The following is a 23,824-nucleotide window of genomic DNA, read 5'->3' as shown; positions in this document are numbered from 1 at the left end:
CCCATTATTATTAGAGGGGGAGTCATTCTTTTCACATGAAGTTGTTGAAGCAATGTGTACAGTGGTTCAGCACAATAACAAGAGACAGTCATAGCCCGAGCTTAATAACGCTAATATTGATTTCACGTTGCTTCTTGTTACTTTATATATAGAATGCACTCATTTAAAGTGAGTCTCCTTGCGAAAGGTTGCATAGATCGATGTTCAAACCATCTGCCGCGGTGTGGTGTTTTTTTTAAGTTTTACAAAGAGTCACTGAGAGAAATAAAACAAGTGATTGCAAGTTTGGCGAATGAGCCTGACATGCAGTGACTCCTGCTGGCTGCATTCTGCCCTTCACGTTTTTGTAACAGAAAATAATACTTCCTTTATTTTTCTGGTATAGATTGATCTCATCTCGTGCAAAGACCACCGACACCCCTCCCCACTACCCGCCACAGCCACTTCAGTTACCTCCAGATGACTAGGAGCCAGATAGCGAGTTAGTCACTGACTGGTGAGTGATAAATTCACTTGTCTGTTTTCTTCTCTGTCTTTATGTGGCATGATGCCTCTTGCCTTTCCGCGACTGAGTTTATACTTCTCACCACAGTTCAGTTTCACTGAAAAGCTACAAGTTGCTTGAAATTCACCTCAGGAACTCTGGCACGTAACAACAGAGCCAAAACTGTCGACTTTTTTTTTGTTTTAGCCGACAAACTTTTGAAATCCAATTCTTGCACTAATGCCAGCCTTATTCCACTTGTTCCGAATCATGCAACCGCCTCAAAGACAAACATTATCCAGTTTATTATTAGTTTACTGGCTCCGTTTCAACCTCTATAGCAGAGAGAAAGATCACACTCTCTTCACTGTATGATGTGAAGTGGAACCTCCTTTATGAAGACAAAAAGGGCTCCTCCCTCCAGATTATTATATAAATCTATTCCAATTAATTGCACTTCGTTTTCAGCCGATTAGTGCAATCTTGTATGTTAAAACTTCACCCTTGGCTTTCAACATGTTGCTTAGGTTTAACTGGGGGTCTTCACATCTGTATCAGGTCATGGGGAACAGCTGGTGTGGCGGGGGATGGGCATGCATTCGAGCACCTTTACCCCCACCCCCGAGATCTACACAGTGGCTTTTTTTTCAACTGTGTGCGATGCAGATTCCACAGTACAGGCATTCTTTCCTACTCTTTAATGGTGACTGATGGGCTTTGTTCTTGTTAAGCACTTCACACTGCAATTGCCACAGTGATACAAAGCTCCAGATTTTGAAGGCACAAGCTGTTTTGGCTCACAGTGTGTTAGTCATGAATGTCACAAATCATTCCTTTGTTAAACCCTTAAATGGCGATGGCCCCATTTTATTTCCTAAATCGACTCTTTGACTGCTGGGTGTTTTTGAAGGTGGTTGCACTATGACAACTTATAAGCATACATATATCTCCTGAAATCCCTAAAACAACAATTTTGAAGAAAGCATGTAGAAAATTGTGGAAGCCAACAGTTAAATTATGCAATTTGTCCAATACAGCAAACTGGAAGCTAAGCCAACTGTAATAACTATTGAAATGATGACACACTTGGAGGTCTGAAAAAGTTCAACTTTGTTGACATCAAAACTGTCAGATCCAAAACTAGATCCAGCATAATAAAGATGTAGGTCAATGGTGGCAGTGCAAGTGAAGACTTGCCTTAGCTCATAAAAATTCTACTTTATCATAGTTCAGTGCCTTATGCAAGCCTTGACTGATCTTAGCTTCAATAAACAAAGGGGTAAGAATGATACGCAAACTCTCCGACTAGTGATTCTTGTATCATTAGATTGTAATTGGGTAGAAAGTGAGACAGCCATTACAATACAGGAAAAGAGATACATGAATCTGTATAAATACAGTCGGTGATTATTTCCCATTCACTTGCAATGTAGACTTATTTTCAAACTTGAATAGAGACCACTTACTTTATATGTCTCAGTATGTATTTGTGTTCTTTTCCTTGTCTAAATGTATGTGAATGTACATTTTTGTCTGTAGGGTGATGTCTGTGTGCAAGTCTGTGCATCTGTGTGAATGTGTATTTGTCTCTGCAAATGGGTGTCTGAGTGTGTATATCTCGATATGTAGGCATGAGTGTCTGTCTCTGAGTACATGTATCTTTGTGTTTTCTGTGTCTATATATCAGGGTTGATGTAGGTATCTGTGTGTGTATGTAGATCTCTAATTGTGCATAAGATCTAAGTGTGTGTGAACTCTTTATCTCTGGGTATGCAAATGGCTGTGAGTGTATGTGTTTTCTGTATATGTAGGTATCTGTGCATCTGCATGCATGTGGATATCTGTGTGCGGTTGTGGCTTGTCCCCCTGTGTTGGTAGGCATCTGTGTGTGTATCTGTGTTAAGGTCTTTCTCTTTATCACTCAATGAGTATAGGTACATGTGTGTTTAGCACAGAAGGCTGCAGGTTTGGTTTTAACAAATTAAAGTTTATGACAGAAAATACATTTTTAAAAAACAGAAATCAAAATATCTGAATGTAACACTGCTTGAAAGATTTCAAAGCATATCACAAAACAAAATCCCACCTATTTCTCAACAACACTTCAGTTAATCAAAATCCAGGTAAATTTTCCTTCCTGTGAAATCTATAGGTTTGACTTAATTGTCTTCTTGTTCCAGTCTGTGAGCTGTGAGGCCTTTTACCTGACTACTCACACATAAGCCAGACTTACTTAGTCTTTCAATAATCTGGAGAATTTTAACCAAACACTCTGGTCTGGAAATTTCACAAATCTTTCCTTTACTATTCTGAGTGACCCCCTTATAAGGAGAGATTACTTGCATCTAACTTCAGTCATATCTGCTTCGAACTGAACCCAAAAGCTTTTGAACCAATTTTTTTAAAAAACCTGTTCATGATTGATTCTGCCAAATCTAGTGGTTTAAATGTTTACCCTTTACAGTCTTAAACCAGCACAGTATCAACAAGCTTCCATTAAAACTCCAGGAGACTTACAGTCACCTGCTCTCTCACAACTGGTTTAAAATCATGGTTCCAGAAAGCCTGTCTTCGTTCATTTTTAAAACCCTTCAGAAAAACTAACCAACACCCATATGTCACTACTTTGAAATGCAAACTCTTAAAAAAAGTATATATAAATATTGTAAAATATATAAATATTGTACCTTACTGTGGAAAAAAAGAAAATGTACGTTTGAAAAGCGTTATCATTTCCCATCAAAATTTAACACTATTTATACATCACGTTAACGATAATATTGATAACATACAATGCGTTTCACAGTAATCATATTTTATATAAATCCATTTTCTTCACAGTACTCAGTTTTGTTCATAATGTTCTCTTGATAAAGCGTCTGTTATAATATTCTTTTCCAGGATGATTGGTTTCCATGAATGATTTTTAATTTCTATGCCTGGGAGATTGAGCTCAACTGAAACAACAATAAGCTCTTGACTTGAAATTTTATCCAAAAAAGAAATAGTTTTGGTTTGTTTAAATAACTGTTTCTTCCATATTGTTGATATATATTTCAAAATGATGAAGAGCCAATATAAGACTCATTGTCTCCTTTTCCACACTGGATTATTTCTGTTGGCAGGTGAGCATTTTTGATCCCCATCTCGTTATCTTGTAGTTAAACTACCCCCATCGATCTCCACTAAAAGCCAATTTGAATATCTTCTCATAGTCCAGTGCTGCTCATGCCAGTGCTTTCGGTGCAGCTTTCAAGATGTCAAAAACACACTTAACATTCTTGCATCTGCACAAATTTTCTGCCTTTCTACAACAAATTTGTTAAAGGAGCCATGACAGTGTCGAAGTTCAGAATAAATTTCTGAAAAAATACACTCATGCCAACATATTGCAAAATTTCAAGATTCATCCTGGACACAGGAAAATCCAAATAACCCTCTCTTTCAATTCATTAGGTGCTACTTGGCCTTAGCCCAGCATGTAGCCCAAATAAGACCCTTTTGCTTTGACAAATGAATGCTTAGCCTGATTTATAAGCAGACTGTTGACAAAGAGGCAATCTAACCGTTCACTTGAGTGCTGAAAATGTTCTTAACAGATTTGGCTGAAAACAACCTAGTTGTTAACATAATCCACATGGTTGCATAGTTCTTTAATTACTTTATTGGTCAGTTGTGGGAATGTTGCTGATGCATTTTTCATTCCAAACATTATGACTTTGCACTGGAATTCTATCTAGTATTACAAAAGCTGATATTTCTTTAGTTCTGGCAGTCAATGGAACTTGCCAATTTAGCATGTTAATTTTGGTGGCATATCATGTATATCAAATTCAACATCAAATATCAATGTGGTCCTCAATGTTGAGATAAGATGTGAGAAAGTTTTTATCATTGCATTGACTTTGTGATAACCAACATAGAATCTTTGTGACCCATCAGGTTTTGGCACCATCATAATAGGTGAGCTCCAGCTACCATGACTCATTCAATAATGTAATTGACTACCATGAGCTAGCTCCTGTCTTTTGTTTGAGCTAATTCCTTTGTGTCTATAAAGCTATTGCTTCATAGATGATGGATCAACTAAATTAATATCATGAGCAGCCAGGGATGTTTATCCTGGCCTATTCACTATTATGATTCTGCAATAGCCTTTATAAGTCAAATTGGTAATTTTCTGGAATATAAAATATTATTTTAAACATCTCTATATAATGCAGCCTGAGAGCTAGAAGATTGGCGTTTGAATTTTAAATTTATGATTCATTCTCCAGTTATTCTGAGGTTTTGATTTAACTGCTGTAAGTACACTTTACTTCTGGCTGTCATCCTGCGATGACATCTTTCACTTGTTAACATGATACACTTGCTGAACTTTCTTCTTGTCTGGAGTATTCATTATATTGATTCTTTTTGGTTTGATAACATTCAGGGCACCTTGCTTTAATTGGTTCCGCAGAGACTGGTAGCAACACTAACACTTCATCTCCAACAACAAAATTCCAAACGTTGACCTTTTTAGCTGCTCTAGTTTTCATTGTTGTTAAGCCCTCTTCAAATAGTTCTGTGCCAATTCACATGGTTTAGTTAGTATCTCTTTGAATCACAAAACATTGACAGGCAATATAGTCACCAAGCTTTGCTTTTTCAATATTTCTTTAACTTTAATGGTCCTCTCCCCTCATATCTTTATCATTCAAAGCCACAGAATCCTGTGGACTGATTCGGGGCATCCTTAATGGCAAACAGTAACAAAGGAGTGCTTTTATCCCAATCATTAGAACATTCCTGACAATAAGCCCTAGTCCTGGTCTTCACTGTTTGATGCCACATTTTCAATATATCTTACAAATTTGTGAGATAAGCAGAATATGTGAATTATAGTATTTCCAAAATAGTTCTAATTTCTTTGAATATTTGCAAAGTAACATTTGAAGTGTTCTATTACTATTTTCAATTTTTTTCCAGAGGTACTGCTTCATTAAAAGAAACTGATCATAGGTAGGGATTCTTCACAATTAGTAAGATGCTGCTTAAATTCTTGAAAAGCTGGTATTAGAATTAAAGGTGCAGTTTTCACGAATGTTTGGGATTTTCCCATTACCTGGCATTTATGCCATGTCTTGCAAAATATGACTAACTCATTATGAAAACTGAGCCATTAAAAATGCTTTAATATTGTAACCTGTGTTTTCCTAATACCTAATTGACTTACCATTTTAGAATTTACTGAGCCACTGTACTATTTTGCTACAATGTGCAGATGGAACTACCACCTGATGGACAACTGCCTATTCCACATTGGACTGGTATTTGAGGTGGTATCTATTTCCTCATTAAGTATTTGTTCTTCAAGTAATAATAACACTTAGGTATTGGTTCTGACTTAATTTTGGGGGAAATTATTTGAAAGGTGATTTATTTAGAAGTTGTAGTGATTGTCAGAAATACATATTGCTTTTATTTAACTTTGTCCTTGGCTGATTTCCACACTGAGTGAGAGACAAGGAAAAAAATACTCCAGCACAATGCCTGTGTTAAAACTGAATTTCTGCTCTCCTAAAACAAACTTGGAAATAAATTTTGGATTTCTCCTCTAGAAGTTTCTACCATTTATTTTGCAATGGGGAACTGACAAGAGATCAATGAAGTTGTGCTAGTAATATTGTCAATAATATTGATATTTGATTGTTCTCTAAGTCATCACGATCAGTGGGACTAGGAACAGGTCCTCCTCAGACCCACTTTTCAGCTCCACTCAACTCAATAACTACTGAGTTCAGTAATTCAGTGGAGTCAGAAATCCGACCGAGTCACAATCACTATCCTGAGACCAAAACATCAATATTTTCAAAATGAGTGATAACATAATTTTAAAAGATAATTTTAAGAGATGAGCAATAAATGCTAGCCTAGCCAACAGTGCTTATATCTCTGGGACAAATAAATAGAACTTTATCCACTACTAACATAACATTTAATAATATATTGTAACTCTTTCATGTTGACTTTGTGAAGAACATCTTGCTTTTGAGTTAAAATCGTGCAGATCCAAGTTCCATCCACGAAGTTGCAGCTGTGCGGCTCAGTGGCGAGCGTTGTTGCCTCACAATGCAACGGTCCTGTGTTGGATTCCAGTCTCGGGTGACACTGTGTGGAGTTTGCACATTCTCCCTGTGTCTGCGTCAGTTTCTTCTGGGTTCTGTGACTTCCTCCCACTGGCCAAAGATCCACAGGTTAGGTAGATTAGCCATGCTAAATTGCCCTGGAATTACCTCATTGTCGCCAGGGATATGTAGGTTCTCTGGATTAGCCATGGTAAATGTGGTATCATGGCGTAAGGTGGACTTGGTCTGGGTGGGATACTAGTCGGAGGGTCATTGTGGCATTGATAGGCCAAATGGCCTCTTTCTGTAATTAGGGCTTCTATAATTCTTCTATGTTTCAATCCCAGGATTTCAGCATGTTACATATTACTGATTCTTTAGTACATAACACTGTTAGTACTTCAGAAAGGATGTAAAACCAATGTTCCATTCACCTCTAAGTGGATGCGTAAGATCATATGGAATGATTTAGAGTCAGAGTCATATAGCATGGAAGCAGACCCTTCAATCTAATTCATCCATGCTGACCAGGTATCCTAAACTGCACTAGTCCCATTTGCCTGCATTTGGCCCATATCCCTCTAAACCCTTCCTAATAACATTCCTTCTAAATGCCTTTTAAATATTGTAATTGTACTTTCCTCCACCACTTCCTCTGGAAGCTAATTCCATACACACCGAACCCTCTGTGTGAAGAGGTTGCCCCTTAGGTCCCTTTTAAATCTTTTCCCTCTCACCTTAAAAGTATGCCCTCTAGTTTTGTACTATCCTACCCTTGGAAAAGACCTGTGGATATTCATCTTATCTAATCTCCTCATGATTTTTATAAACTTCCATAAGGTCACCCTCAGCCTCCACTGCTCCAGGAAGAACAAAATGCCAGTCTATCAACTCCTCCTTAAATCTCAAATCCTGCAGTCCCGGTAACATCCTAGTAAATGTTTTCTGTACCTTTTCTAGTTTAACAACATCCTTCCTTAGCTAGGTGACCAGAATTGTATGGAGCATTCAAAAGGTGGCCTCATCAATGTCTTGGAATTCTTTGATTCAGCAAATGGTAATCTAGTGAGCAATGCTACAAAAGGATTGGCTGGTCATTCATCTCGCTTAATGTTCTGACTCTGCAGAAATTGTTTTCCATATTCCAAAATATAACAATAACCACACTTCAAAAACAGAGTTAATCATCTGGGAATGCTCTGGGACGAAAGATATTCATTATGTGTTGTACATGAAGATCACATGCATGTATCATTGCTATGTCAAAGCCAAGTTGAAGCCTTGGGCACACCTCTCTGTGGGTCATCATTCTCGTTTCCACAGCATTATGATACAAAAATAAGACATCTCTGCTACATTTACTGTTTATTCTACAGTATTCTAAAACAAGTTGTACAAACACGTTCTCCAGTTACATAAATAAATCAACTTCCATTACATAAAAAACAGTATATTAAAACTATTCCAAATAACTACATTTCAGAAAATCTTGCGAAAAAAGATCTACCATTTTGACAAAGTTACAATAAAAGTTTGAAATATTTAATTACTAAGACGTCCAGTCACTGTACAGAAATGATTTGGCAATGCCAATGTTGGACTGGGATGTACAAATTTTAAAATCACACAACACCAGGTTATAGTCCAACAGGTTTAATTGGAAGCACTAGCTTTCGGAGCACTGCTTCTTCATCAACCACCTGATGAAGGAGCAGCACTCCGAAAGCTAGTGCTTCCAATTAAAACTGTTGGACTATAACGTAGTTTTGTGTGATTTTTAACACTGTACAGAAACTATGCATTGAATTTACAGACTTATAGCTTGATCTCTCTATAGTAGATAAGATTGTGATGTATGGTACAGTAATGGGAATAAGCTTATCAGGCTTGCAGGGAACCAGCATCTGGTAGATCAAACAATATTAAATCTGGGTGGGAGGGTTGGTAAAACTGCAATAAACTGAGTTAATTTCCCAAAAATGAAATTCCATGGTTATTTAAAAATGAAAGTGTAAATAATAAAACAAACTTATTTTGTATTAAAACAAATCTAGAATAACCTAAACACGATTTTCTAAATAATCTGGATTAGTTTGTGCAATGCTGCACAGCATAACAATTGGTTGTGATCACTGTAAATTCCTTTTGGAAGGATGAACTGGATGGGCCAAATAATTTCCTTCATCGGTAATACTTTATCAAATTAAAATTATTGATATAGTACACGCTGTCAAGTAATGTAAAACCAATGTTCCATTCACGTCTAAGTGGATCATCCCAAATGTATGAATTCATGTTTTTGGCAGTGCTAATGTTTGGATGTGAAATAGTGATGTCTCTATCCATCAGAGTAATAAGCTTTGAATTGTGTGGAATATTAGTCACAAGTCAGCAGTGGTTCTCTGTGCTTTTCTGTGAACTAATGTTTCAATCTTTTATATATATATATTCATGCTCATCAATGTGGGGGATGTACACTTCCTTTCTCATCTCTTGATCTCCATGTTGGCAGGTACTGAATTGAGTCAATGTAGAATAGAGCTACCACTATGACTAAATATTATGACTAATTAGTACTTCTCAAAGGAGCTTGCTATGCTGCACATGTGTCACTTATCGTGCCTAGCAGTGCTTGTGCTACCAATGAGGTGGCCTATCAAATTAGTGATTGTTTATATGTTAAATAACCAGTATGATATTATTAGTTTGTGGATTGAAAAGTCAACGACAAAATCACAGTTTTGAAGTTAAATATTTTTAAAAAGTCAAAATTAGTTCTGTTAACAATATTCTGTGATAAAGCTATTGCTGTCAACCAGTCTTTCAACTGCTGTCACAGTGTTATACAAATACCCTCCACACCCAGTCTACACTGGATTTAAAGACGGTCTTTAAGTTAGAGTCTTACAAGCGAATGCCATGTGCCAGAATTGGGAATGCAAATCAATGGCATACAAAAACAAAATGGGGTTTAAATGTCAGACCAGGTGCTTTGAAGGTAAGTCATGCTGTTAATGTACAAGAGGCCCCTTCTTATTGCCAGTGGGAAAATCTAACCAACTAAATCATCGTATTCTCTCTCTGGTAATAATCAAGATGCAGTAATGAGATGAGTTTGAAGTGACTCTGTCTAGCCTGCCCCTGACTCTGAATTGATTGTTGTATGTTACCCCTTCTGCTGATAGTCATTTCCCAAGCTGTACATTTCACAATTATAATAGAATGCATAAAATGATTTGTGGCTTTGGTCTCAATTTTAGACAATGAATACATAACAAGTGTTGTGCAGAACATCAATATATTGGACACAACCATTTAAAGAGGATACAACAACCCTGGGGGGAAAAAAACACATCTTGCAAGTCAATTTCCAAGAGGAGATCTGGATTCCATTTTCAGAAATTGGGGTTTGGAACAAAAGAGCATTACAAATTTCATAACATGATTATCATGTTGATTAGGTGCATTCTGATTTGCAAAATATTACAGTTTGATTAAAATGAGCGTGCAATTAAATAAACTTACATTAACTTTCAAGCAATTAAATTAACTGAACAACCAAAAACAGTGCTATCTAAATCTCCTACTCTCAGTTGAAACTTCATAGAAATCTTTTGTGTACACTTACTCGAATCATTAAAGAGACTGGGAGGGTATTGTGGTACAGCCTATGATAGTTTTGTCTCTATAAATTTCATGGTTATAATAACTTGTAAGGTTATCCATGATGCTGAAAGGCATTTGTATGTGTAAAGGTCTATACACTGGGATTTGTTTTTACCATTCACTATCCAATGTCAAAACTTCAGCTTGATGATAAATGCAACAATTAGTCACTGCTGGTGTCATTATTGTATGGCAATGTTTTTATTTATTCTTCAGTAATTGTTTTATTATTTAATTCTTTACACACAGCACTCAAAACCATCATATTATAAATGAGTTGTGTGGACTATTATGATGCTGTGCTGCAGATAGTCCAGTATTGGTGGATGACACTCTGCCATAATATTATAACATCCAGTTCTGAATTGATCCTTTTTTCAGTCATTTAAAGACAGCAATAGAGAAACGTCCTGATGCTTGCTGGCTGACTGCAATTTGAGATAAGGTATGGATTTTCACAGCAAAAGATTGGAAGAAAAAGTGATTAAATTGTGGTTAAGTGGCAAGCATCCTAAGGCCAGTGTTGTGATGTGCTGTCAAACATCATCCCATGTAGCCTGCCTATCCAATACTTCTCATTTCAACACAGGCAATCATGCATGTGATTTGATAAAAGCTGTTAAGTGCTATGTTCTATTCTTCTACTTAACTCCATATTGCTGTTATTTAAAGTGGAATGTTTACTTTGCAAGTATAAATATCTTTATTTGTGGTCTTTTCTAAAATGAAAATGAGATAATTGTGCGGTGCTTCAATTGTATTTTTCATGGAAACCACATGGATCTTTTCCAGAAGGTTAATCATATTGTTTGAAGAGTTTAATTTCCAGCAGATGTAGCTGTGGAGTAGGTCTGACTGTGGAATAGAGCTCCCTTTAATCTGCAAACATGTTTTTTTGTCTGTTACACTCACTAATTGCGCTAATTGTCCACATGCTCAGAGCAGAATTTAAACTCCATCTAAAACTTCAAGTGACAGGAAAAGATAATCTCCAAGCTACGGGAAGACGGTGAGAAAAGAGTGACACAATCAAGTGAGAAACAATGAGAATAGAACATCCCTGATTTTTAACCACGCAATCATTGATAGTCTTCAAATGACTAGGCCCCAAGCTCTGGAATTTCCTCTCTGCATCTCATTGCCTCTCTGCCCCACTTAGGGCACTCCTTCAAGCTTAACTCTTTGAATGGGATCTTGGTCTTCTGTCCTCAAAACACCTTGTTGTTCAGTATCCAACTTTGCTTGACAATGCTCCATTAAGATGCTTTAAGTTTAAAGGTGCTATATAAATCTAAATTGCTGTTGTTGTTCAGGGTGAGAAGAGACAGTGAAAAGAACGTGAGGAGAGAAACAGTCATGGTAGGGGAAAGATAGGGAAGACTGAGACAGATGGAGAATGGGGTAATTAAGCAAATGAGGAATGACTAAAATAATAAAGCAGAAGTGAAAGAGTTAAAATGGAAATATGAGTATTCCTAATAATTTAAGCAAATGTTTCTATTTATTTCATAATTCTAAAGGCTTTTTATTAATGTAAAGTTTAATTTCATTGCCATTACTGAGGCAGGAAAATCTCATTCTTATCAGCTGGAGACAAGTCACCTTCCAGGTTTAGGCTGCTTGTAAATAAGGTAACTCAGTTGCTTTTGCTCATGTTCTGTTGCTGCATTTGCTGTTTTATTCTTTATGGTCCATGATGGCTCCCTTCAACTCCACCTCTTGATGCCAAAGGATTATTTTTAAATTTCAATTTTTCTAGGATCGATGTCCTGATCTTAAATTCAAAGTAATAGTTTATAGCAGCAACTTGTTAACTCATGAAATTTTAATAAGGATCCTGTGCACCATGCAGCAAATAAAGTGCTGATGAATTCCTAAGGTGGACTTCTGGAAGATTTACTCAAAGGACATTTATGTCAGGGATGGAGCTGATTCTGTAGTAAGTTCTCTTGTCTATGCCAGGAGAACACCTTTCAATATTAGTTCTTTGGACATTATCTTCATAATACCTGATGTAGAGAAGATGTAATAGTACAGTTTTGTTTCTTCACTACAACTAACCTACAAAACATTTTATGCAGCAATTAGTTACTCTCAACAAGTATATGCACATAGGTCCCATACAAAGGAGCAAAAGTTGTTAGCTTTTCACTTTTGTAATGTTAACCTCTTCCCTTCCACAAGCAAGACTTCGTTGAAAGGTTCTATTTGATTTGAAACAGTAATGTGTACAATTGCTAAATTGCATTACGCCTTCGCAACAGAAAATTAAGTACTTGTGTTTACGTAGTGACTTTTAAATCCTCAAGACATCACAAATATTTGAATCCGATGAAGTACATAGAAGTGTAGTTGATGTTATAATGCGGTGAATGCACAGCTTCTTTGTACACACCAGTGTCTCACAAACAACTGTATATAATAATAACCAGATAGTTTGGTTTCCAGAGACAAATATTAACCAAGATACTAGGAAGAGCTTCCCTGTTGTAAACATCTGTTATAATTGAGGAATAGCTGTACCATAAGAGATGCCATCTTTTAGATGCAATGCCCCATTTAATCTAACTAGTCTACTGGAATTCTATGAAGACGTTACAAGCACGGTGGGGACCCAGTAGATGTGGTGTATCTAGATTTCCAAAAGGCAATCGGCAAAGTGCCACACAAAAGGCTGCTGGATAAGATAAAGATACATATAGTAACGGGTAATGTATTAGCATGGATAGAGGATTGGTTAACTAACAGGAAGCAAAGAGTGGGAATAAATGAGTGCTTTCCTGATTGACGATCAGTGACTAGTGATGTGTCTCCGGGATAAGTGTTGGGACTGCAATTATTCACAATTTACATCGATTATCTGGAGTTGGGGACCAGATGTAGTGTGTCAAAGTTTGAGGTTAACACTAAGATGAGTGGTAGGGCAAAATGTGCAGAGGACTGTGAACCTTTGCAGAGGGACATAGATAGTTTAAGTGAGTGGCCAAAGGTCTGGCAGATGGAATACAATATTAATAAGTGTGAAGTCATACATTTTGGTAGGACTAACAGTAAAAAGGCAAAACTGAGGACTGCAGATGCTGGAAATCAGAGTCTAGATTAGAGTGGTGCTGGAAAAGCACAGCAGGTCACACAGCATCCATAAGACCATAAGACCATAAGACATAGGAGTGGAAGTAAGGCCATTCGGCCCATCGAGTCCACTCCGCCATTCAATCATGGCTGATGCGCATTTCAGCTCCACTTACCAGCGTTCTCCCCGTAGCCCTTAATTCCTCGAGACAACAAGAATCTATCAATCTCGGCCTTGAAGACATTTAGCGTCCCGGCTTCCACTGCACTCTGTGGCAATGAATTCCACAGGCCCACCACTCTCTGGCTGAAGAAATGTCTCCGCATTTCTGTTCTGAAATGACCCCCTCTAATTCTAAGGCTGTGTCCACGGGTCCTAGTCTCCTCGCCTAATGGAAACAATTTCCTAGCGTCCACCCTCTCCAAGCCATGTATTATCTTGTAAGTTTCTATTAGATCTCCCCTTAATCTTCTAAACTCCAACGAATACAATCCCAGTATCCTCAGCCGTTCCTCATATGTTAGACCTGTCATTCCAGGGATCATCCGTGTGAATCTCCGCTGGACACGTTCCAGTGCCAGTATGTCCTTCCTGAGGTGTGGGGACCAAAACTGGACACAGTACTCCAAATGGGGCCTAACCAGAGCTTTATAAAGTCTTAGTAGTACATCTCTGCTTTTATATTCCAACCCTCTTGAGATAAGAGACAACACTGCATTCGCTTTCTTAATCACGGACTCAACCTGCATGTTTACCTTTAGAGAATCCTCGACTAGCACTCCCAGATCCCTTTGTGCTTTGGCTTTATTAATTTTCTCACCAAGACCTCGCACTTGCTCATGTTAAATTCCATCAGCCATTTCCTGGACCACTCTCCCAACCGGTCTAGATCCTTCTGTAGCCTCCCCACCTCCTCAGTACTACCTGCCTGTCCACCTAACTTCGTATCATCGGCAAACTTCGCTAGAATGCCCCCGGTTCCCTCATCCAAATCGTTAATATATAATGCGAACAGCTGTGGCCCCAGCACCGAACCCTGCGGGACACCGCTCGTCACCGGCTGCCATTCTGAAAAAGAACCTTTTATCACAACTCTCTGCCTTCTGTTAGACAGCCAATCCTCAATCCACCCCAGCAGCTCACCTCGAACACCATGGGCCCTCACCTTGCTCAGCAGCCTCCCGTGTGGCACCTTATCAAAGGCCTTTTGAAAGTCGAGATAGACCACATCCACTGGGTTTCCCTGGTCTAACCTACTTGTCACCTCTTCAAAAAATTCCAACAGGTTTGTCAGGCATGACCTCCCTTTACTAAATCCATGTTGACTTGTTCTAATCAGACTCTGCTCTTCCAAGAATTTAGAAACCTCATCCTTAATCCTTAATGATGGATTCCAGGTAGCTGTGGGAGTCGGTGGGTTTGTAAAAAATGTCAGTGTCAAATCGGTCGTCATTAATGGAGATGGAGAGGTCCAGGAAGGGGACCTACTTACTTGCCCGTATAGTGTCCATCCCATCGAATTCTAACCCCAAAATGCACCATTCCTGGAACAGAGGAATGGCCGACAGTGCTGGAACAAGGTCAATGTCCTCCACTTTGCCAGGTTAGTACCATATTCTACTCGTTGTGGCCTTGCATTCACTCCATCTCTGCTACTGCAGCCATCCTCCCACCAAGGCATTCTCATTAATGTCTGTAGCATCTTCTGTTACTCTTGTTTGTTCTCCCCAGCCTCCCAGACTGCACAGATTCCACACTGCCTCCTCACTCCCTCAGAACAAAGAACCGCGTTTTGATCACCCGCACCAGCATTACCTCACTTTCATCTCATTCAGTCCCTCCCTTTCTCTCCTCCCAGGAGAGGCCAATAAACTCTGTCTGCCACTCTCTTTCGTAATGGCAACCATACTCAACTCAGCCCCGTGACACCCTTTAATTTTTGGGATATTACTTATGTCTTCCACTGTGAAGACTGACGCAAAGTACTTGTTAAGTTCTCCTGCTATTTCCTTATCTCCCATCACTAGGCTGCATCAGTTTGAAGTGGCCCAATGTCTACTTTTGCCTGTCGTTTGTTTCTTATGTACTGAAAGAAACTTTTACTATTATTTCTAATATTACTGGCTAGCCTACCTTCATATTTGATCCTCTCCTTTCTTATTACACTCTTTGTTATCCTCAAAATCGACATTTTGGGCAAAAGCCCTTCATCATGAATGGCCCATTCTTGATGAAGGCATTTTGCCCGAAACATCAATTTTCCTGCTCCTCGGATGCTGCCTGATTTGTTGTGCTTTTCCAGCACCACTCTAATCTAGACAACAGTAAAAAGGACTATCATTTGAATGGTAAAAAAAATTACAGCATGCTGTAATTTCTTATGGTTTTATGAAAGCGGGAGAATGGGGTTGAGAAAACTAACAGCATAGACTGAATGGCGCTGCAGACTCAAAGGGCAGAATCGCATGATTTCTGTTCCTGTGTCTTAGGTGCAGAAGGACCTGGGCGTCCTTACACATGACTCGCAGAAGGTTGGTCTGCGGGTGCAACAGGTAATTTAAAAAGCAAATGGAATTTTGTCCTTCATTGCTAAATGGGTTGACTTTAAAAGTAGGTAGGTTATGTTACAGCTGTATAGGATGCTGGTGAGGCCACACCTGGAGTACTGTGTGCAGTTTTGGTCTCCTTAATTGAGAAAGGATATACTGGCAGTCGAGGAGGTGCAAAGGAGATTCATTAGGTTATTTCTGGAGTTGTGAGGGTTGGTTTATGAGGAGACATGAGTAGACTGGGATTATATTCTTTGGAATTTAGAAGAATGAGGAGGGATCTTTATAGAAACATACACAATTATGAAGGGAATAGAGGTGGAGAGGATGTTTCCACTGGCAGGTGAAACTAGGACAAGAAGGCATAGCCTCAAAATTAGGAAGAATTGAGAAGGAACGTCTTCACCCAGAGGGTTGTGAATGTATGAAATTCCCTGCCCAGTGAAGTAGTTGAGACATCCTCAGTAAATGTTTTTAAAGCTAAGATAGTTACTTTTTTAAACAGTAAGGGTTACAGTGAGAGGGTGGGTAAGTGGTGCTGAGACCATGAAAAGATCAGCAGGCTCAAAAGGTCAGATGCCCTATACCTACTCCTGGTTCTTATGTTCTCATATTATGTTCTCATCTGCTCATTCAGCGAATGTAGTAACTTCTATGGCATTCTTTTGAAAACATGTTTGACTGATGTTCACAAAGCCACACCCCAGTGTGGTGCTCATATGTTCACCCATGAAAGAGGAAGTTTTGGACACAATGAATTTGCTGGACAAAAAAACTGAAAGAACTGCAGATGCTGGAAATCTGAAACAAAAAAGAGAAATTGTTAGAAAAGCTGAGCAAGTCTGGCAGCATCTGCAGAGAAAAATCAGAGTTAACATTTTGGGTCCAGTGCCACTTGTTCAGAACTGCCAGACCTGCTGAGATTTTCCAGCAACTTATGTTCATGAATTTGCTGTTCATGGACAGGCTCATGCTGGTTATTACCATCTGTGCACTTCTGATGGACATCTTAGTCCAGATATGCTTTTCTCAAAAGGAACCTTTTTAATGGCCCTACTTACAAAAAGATGGCAGCGATTAGCCAAAAGAGTTATACAGCATGGAAACAGACCCCTCAGTCCTACTTGTCCGTGATGACCAGACATCCCAATCTAGCCTAGTCCCATTTGCTGATACTTGGCCCATATCCCTTGAAACCTTTCCCATCCATTTACCTATCCTGATGCCTTTTAAATGTTGTAATTGGTCCACCCTCCATCACCTCCCCGGTAGCTCATCCCAAACACGCACCATTGTCTACATGAGCACGATGCTCCTCGGGTACCTTTTAAATCTTTCCACTCTCACCTTTTAAACCTATGCCCTCTGGTTTTGGACTCCTCTACCTTCGGAAAAAATCCTTGGCTATTCGCCCTATTCATGCCCCTCATCATTTTATAGACTTCTATAATGTTACCTGTCTGCCTCCAATGCTCTTGGGGAAAATAGCCCCAGCCTATTCAGCCTTTCATCCCCCAAGTCAAACCCTCCAATTACCCAAACATCCCTATCCCAACAATATCCTTATAAATCTTTTCGAAACCCTTTCAAAGTTAACAAGGTCTTTCCTATAGCAGAGAGATCAGAGCTGAATGCAGTATTCCAAAAGTATTCTGAACAATGTCCTGTACAGCCGCAACATGATGTTCCAACTTCTATACTCAATGTACTCACCATCTAAGGCAAGCATACCAAATGCCTTCTTCACTATCCTGTCTACCTGTAATCCCACTTTTGAGGAATCACGCATTTGTACCATTAGGTCTCTTTATTCAGCAACACTCCCCAGGGCCTTACCATTAACTGTATAACTCCTGCCCTGAATTGTCTTACCAAAATGCAACATTTCAATTTATATAAATTAAACTCCATCTGCCATTACTTGGCCCATCGGCCCATCTGATCAAGGTCATCTGCTGCACATCTTTTGAGGCAAGTGGCAGAATCAGAAGGCATGCAATAGATGAGTAGTTCCCAAACATTTTCCCATTGTAACCCCATTTTAATTTTGCAATTTGGGGTGAGAGTGAGTAGATAGGCATGGGGAAGTTGTTGAGTCAGTGGGGAGATGTTTGTTGGGTAAGTCCATAAGCCCTACAATCTGGAAATAGGCCATTTGGCACAACAAGTCGACACAGACTGTCTGAACCGCATCCCCCCCAGGTTCAACAAACCCCCTTCCCCTGCCCCAGTAGCCCTGTATTTCCCATGGCTGAACTTTATGAACAATCAGGACATTGAAAGAATGACCAATCAGTAATGAAAATCTTTCCCATGAATCATTTGGGGGCAAGCATTGACATCCTGGCCACTGTGTTTGCTCAATGCTAACTGGGAGCATGAGGATGAGATGGAGACATTAACATGAGAGCAAGGCGCAGAAGTAAAACGACACATCACTGGAAGCTTAGCTGACACACTGCTCCTCTGCAAAGCAAAAACTGACTTGTGTATTTGGTCTTCCCATTGTAGAGCAGACAACATTGTGAACAGTAAAGATATACATGTAAATCATTGCTTTAGGGTGGAAGGAATACTTGAGGCTTGGGGATGGTGGGGGGGTGGAATAGGGGAGGTAAAAGGATAAATGTTACACCTACTTTCATTTCATGGAAAGATACTGTGGGAAAGCAACAAGTTGTTAGGAGAGACAGAGGAGTGGACCAGAGTGATGTGGAACGAATGGCTCCTTCAAAATGCTGACAAAGGGGTGGGAAGATGTGTTTAATACTGACATTGTGCTGGAAGTGACATAAAATAATCTGTTGAATATAGATGTTGTTGGAATGGAAGGTGACGGCAAGGGGAACATTAGCTCAATTGTGAGAGGGAAGGGGGACGGTTGACGATGGAAGTGCAGGAACTAGGTCAAAGATAGTCAAGGCCCACTGTTAATCATGGAAGTGGGGCGTTCTCAGCAGCCGAAAAGAGAGGACATGTCTGAGGTTCTGGTACAAAAGCAAAAACAGAAATTACTGGAAAAACTCAGCAGGTCTGGCAGCATCTATGGAGGGAGATACAGAATTAACATTTTGAGCTAATGCTTCTTTGCAACTTCAAACACAGCACTGAGTTATTCAGTTCAAAACATTAATTCTCTCTTGCCCCAGATGCTGCCTGAGCTCCTATGTTTTCCAATGATTTCTCCTTTTATTTCAGACCTTGGGCACCTACAATATTTTCCTTTTATGTTAATGCTGATATGAAATGTTGCATCATCCGAATAGATGAGAAGGAAATGGAGGAACGGGAAGAAAGGAATGGGATCCTTACTGGATGCAGCATTTGAGAGGGTGTCACTAAAGTACTCGTGGAAGAAAATAAATATTGAAATCTATACCCAGAAATGAATACAGATAAATAAGGAAAGGAAGGGATGCATTTCTGTTGGACCTTATGATGATGAGAAAGGAAGAAATTGAATGAATGGATTACTGCCAGGTATATTTTACAGTAAGAATACTATAAATGGTGGAAAGCTATCATTTGTCATCACGATTTGGCGCCGTTTTGAATAATAAGGATAAAAATGAAAGATATAGCTTAAAGAGAGTCCATCAGTCCTGAGCCAGCTCATCACCATCAACAAGACCTGCACTGCCATTCCTCCTCCTCCCACCACTTCACTTGGCCACCATCCACACCAGACCCCACCAACGCTGAAGTCACCAGTCCTCAGGCAACATCTTTCACCGCTTCGCCTACCTCACCAAAGCCACCACCACCGATGGAACAGTTGCCTACTCCGATGTCAGGGCATTTGCTCACCCCAGAAAAGTAAGGACCCAGTCTTCTCCACAGCCGAGGTCTGCACGCTGGGTTCCCGCCGTCACCAATGCTTTGTGAGCTCAGACAAGAGGCAAGTAAAGGTACAGAGAGAAAAGGGGAAAAAAATGGTTGGAGCAGATGGGCTATGGCTCAGGAGCCCTATTCCCACACCTCATTGATGAGGTTAAATAAAGCTGAAGTTTTCCAATTTAGGGAGACAACACAGGAAACAGTATTGATATACAGTTAACAGCAGTTATCCCTGATGTCTTAGAATCATTACCCCTCAGTTACATCACTGAATCAGATCATCTCACAAACTCTCATGTTGCACTGCAGAAGGAAGCCATTGGGCCAATTATATCTGCACCATTAGCACTTTGAAGTGTGCGCTAGTTTGTTGTGTATCCATTGACTCCATGTGTCCTGTTTTACAACAGTGACTAAACATCAAAAATACTTCATTGGTTATAAATAGCTTTGAGATGTCTGGTGGCCTTGAAAAGGTCTATCGGAATGTTGGCTTTTGGTTTTCTTTCAGTGGTGGTCATCAGGGCTTTCTTATTTTGTTTTCATTTATTGAACCTGTGAAGGTTCATGAGTGAACTTGTAAGCTTCTGACTACTATTGAGAGAAAACATTGCACGAGGAAACATAGCTTTTCATGGAATTGCAGAATTTGTTATGAGTAACAAAAATTCAGGAATGAAATCGGGGAGTTTTTTTCACTCAGACATGAAAATGTGGAACTCACATTCCCCAAAGGATTCTGGATGTTGTGCCAATGAAATGTTCAAGTTAGATGTTTTTGAGAATTAAAATTATCAAGAGGTACACTGGGAGTTGAGGTATAGATCAACCATGATCTAATTGTGTGACAGGGGAAACTCAACTGGCTGGATTGGATCATGAACACTGAATGCCAATATGACATGCACACCATGCATAATTGTTCTGTCATCTGTAGTTCCAGAAAACACTGATGATCCAACTTTAATGCCAGTAAAAAAGGAGCCAAGATTTCAACAGTTCACGGAAACCCATAAACTCAGTGGAAAGGATCCCATTTAAGGAGTGTGTGAAGTAATTGGTCAGTATTATGGATGGCCTCCATCCTGTTTTAGGGATGAATGAACATGTTTAGGTACACATTTGTTTCATGCAAAGAGAACATGTTAGATCTTAGTTGAGCACTTATGACAACCAGCAAATCACTGACAGGACAAATGAAATGAATGACAGACATGTAAAACATTTCATATCAAATTCTGTACTTTCGAGTATAACCACCACTGTGCGAATACAACCAATGAACGGAATAGAATAAGTGTTCGGTTGTTATATCCCATTCACTGGGAAACTGGTTCGTCTGATTGCATTGTGAATGCACACCATAATTAACCCCAGTTAGAAGATTTCCAGAAGATTTGAACAACTCCATCTAAAATGCAACCTCAATTTTTGACCAATGATTTCTAGCATAACTGCAGTGCAGAATAAAAAAGGAATCTCTCTTTTTCTCTTTGTATAAATTGCTGGGAGTTGAAGTGAGGTCCTTCCAGTCGACTTATGCATTTAATAATAGCTGTTGTTATTCTCAGTCAAAGCCAGATGCTATGGTAATCATTCCAGATATGCGGCTTTCGTGCAGTAGCTTGCCTGGAACGTGAGGAGGGATCCCAACTATTTTCAGCTGAGAGGCCAAAGATTGGGACTGATCCTGAAATAGGAGAAAAGTAGTTATTACTTTTTTCACACAGCACAGTACAATCACTTGCTGTCTTTGCCTTTTGGAGGTCAGTGATGAGTGCTGGTCCCTTCACTTCTCATATTGGTACTGTGCGGAGCTCGGACGCTCATCTGCAACAGGCAAGAAAAGAAAATTGTGTTAGTCATTTTACTCAGTGAATAAGTCCTGCAGAAGCCATTAGAAAACCTTGCTCTAGTGTCAATACAACAAGCACCCGAGCTTAAGAAAGGGAATTGTGCACAATGAAAGGCAATAGTAAATCACTGCAGATAGGATACTGACTTCAGACTGTGTACACATGAAGGAGAACAGAATTAATGCATAGCTGAAATTGTTCATAAAACTATGACTTAATTGAAAGGATCAGACTGTTTACTTACTGCAGAAAAGTTCATTTTGGGTAATGGTATCAATGATATTGATCATAAACAAGTTTCCTTTATACGATTTTAACTGTAATGTAAATCAAAACAGTTTTTTGTGCACTAAAATGAGTGATTATTACACCTAATATTTGACACTTGCCAAGCCAGATAAAGACATTGCTTACTGGACTATGATTAGTGCCAACTTTCAAGTTAGAATCAACGAATCACAGGAAGAGACCATTCATCCCATTGTGTCATGCAGGTTCTCGGCAAGAGCAACTTAGTCAGTCCCATTGCCCTGCCTTTTCCCTGTAGCTCTGTATCTTTTTTTCAGATAATTGCCCAATTCTCTTTTGAAAAGGGTGTTTGAATCTGCTTTCACCAAACTCTCAGGAAGAATGTTCCAGATTCTAACAACTCTGCATAAACAAATTTATTTTTCTCCTGTCACAGAGGGTTGCTTCTTTTACTTGTTAGCTTTGACTAAATGGGAAGGCTTTCATATTTGAGCCTGAAGGTTGGGAGTTCAAGCCCCACTTCAGAGATTCAAACACATTAATCTAAGTTGACAATCCAGTGTTATACTGAGGGACTGCTGTCAGGTGGGATGTTTAAAGGTTACAAATTATTTCAGATGGACACACAAGATAGAATGGTTGAATTCACAGAACAAGGTATTTCAACCAATTGAAGTCATTTATCAAGACATTATTTCATTGCTGTTCATTAGATCTTTACTTGTGAAAATTGGCCATCTACAAAATAATAAGAATTACATTTAAAACATATTTCCTTGTTTTACAAAGCATTGTGTGCTGAGGGTGAGTGCTTCTATTTTGCTGCTTGTGAGTGTGGTAATTTTCAACAGTTAGGTGTTAGTTTGGGAGAATTGTAAAGTTTTCTGTACTTTGATGCAACAAAGTTCATCAGTGCAACTTCAGAAAAGTTCTGACTTTTTTCTTTTAATATATTTTTATTAAGAAAAAATAGATTTTTAAATATTACAACAAATACAAAACAATGCAATTCAAAACAGTACAAAAATAGTACAAAACTAAACCCAAATAATAAAAAGAATTCCCCAACCCACCCTCCTATACGAATGTATACGAAACATATTTGGAGAAGTATAAATTTTTTAAAAATCTAAACTAGCTATTTAACTAACTAAATAAATACCTAACAACAAACAAATAAATAGTAATAACTCAGCCCACCCAAACAAAACACTCATACATTCACAGCTCCTCCTCCCTGGATATTGGACTCGTGAAACACAATCGTTACAGCTATATAAAAGCCCTTGTTTGTGTAGCAGATAAATCTGTGTCCAGGTATTTCAAAAAGGGTTGCCATGTCTTGTAAAAATTCTTAGTTTTGTGGTGTACCATATTTGTGAGAAAATCCAGGGGAATATGCTCCATAACAATCTTCTACCAACCCGACAGGCAACCTAGTAAGATATTCTTCCTTGCACAGAATGTAAGAATATTGAAAAGTTTTGCCTTATGCGAGTCTGCAGGAAATACAATGAGTAGGCCCAAAAGGAGAGAAATTGGGTCCTTCTCCACCCCTACACCTAAAATCCTCTCCATTGCACCCACTACAGCGCTCCAATATGTTTGAAGCCTGTCACAAGACCAAAGACAATGGGTAAGAGTACCCGTACAGACCTTGCACTTGGGGCATGCTGAAGATACCCATGGTTTAAATTTTGACAAACGGTCTGGGGCTAAGTGGACCCTGTGGAGAATCTTCAACAGTAAAGCATGGGTCCTATTTCAAATTGGTATCTTCCTTGCATTCTCTCAAATATCTTCCCATGCCTCTGAAGAAACTTCAACACCCAGCTCTCTTTCCCACATCTTGCAGAGTTGATCAGACTCATCTGAGGTGGCATCCCCCAATTGGTGATATAGAGTATTGACAGAGAGTGTACTCTTAGCCCTTAGTACCCCTCTTTCTATGTCAGATTTGTAGGGATCAGTCAAAAGTGTGGTCCTTTTTTGAATAAAAT

General features: G+C 39.1%; 1 protein-coding gene and 1 long non-coding RNA gene across 4 annotated transcripts in view; one reads left to right on the top strand and one right to left on the bottom strand.

Moving 5' to 3' along the window:
• The first annotated feature begins 407 nt into the window (after positions 1-407).
• Positions 408-23,824, top strand: part of LOC122555779 — a 38,940-nt gene continuing 15,523 nt past the window's right edge. Inside the window, exons 1-2 of the long non-coding RNA XR_006313362.1 lie at positions 408-496; positions 5,456-5,488. This is a non-coding gene — a long non-coding RNA (uncharacterized LOC122555779). The remainder of the gene's footprint in view (positions 497-5,455; positions 5,489-23,824) is intronic.
• Positions 18,109-23,824, bottom strand: part of amer3 (APC membrane recruitment protein 3) — a 141,877-nt gene continuing 136,161 nt past the window's right edge. For 2 of the 3 annotated variants that reach the window (XM_043701913.1, XM_043701914.1), the window contains exon 4: positions 18,109-21,549. In XM_043701913.1, the coding sequence (XP_043557848.1) occupies positions 21,487-21,549 (63 nt within the window). In that variant the 3' untranslated portion in view covers positions 18,109-21,486. The remainder of the gene's footprint in view (positions 21,550-23,824) is intronic. The other variant, XM_043701916.1, reaches the window with a different exon arrangement.

The sequence above is a fragment of the Chiloscyllium plagiosum genome, chromosome 13, assembly GCF_004010195.1.
Source record: "Chiloscyllium plagiosum isolate BGI_BamShark_2017 chromosome 13, ASM401019v2, whole genome shotgun sequence".
Lineage (NCBI taxonomy): Eukaryota > Metazoa > Chordata > Chondrichthyes > Orectolobiformes > Hemiscylliidae > Chiloscyllium > Chiloscyllium plagiosum.
This window is presented reverse-complemented; position numbering and strand designations above follow the sequence as displayed.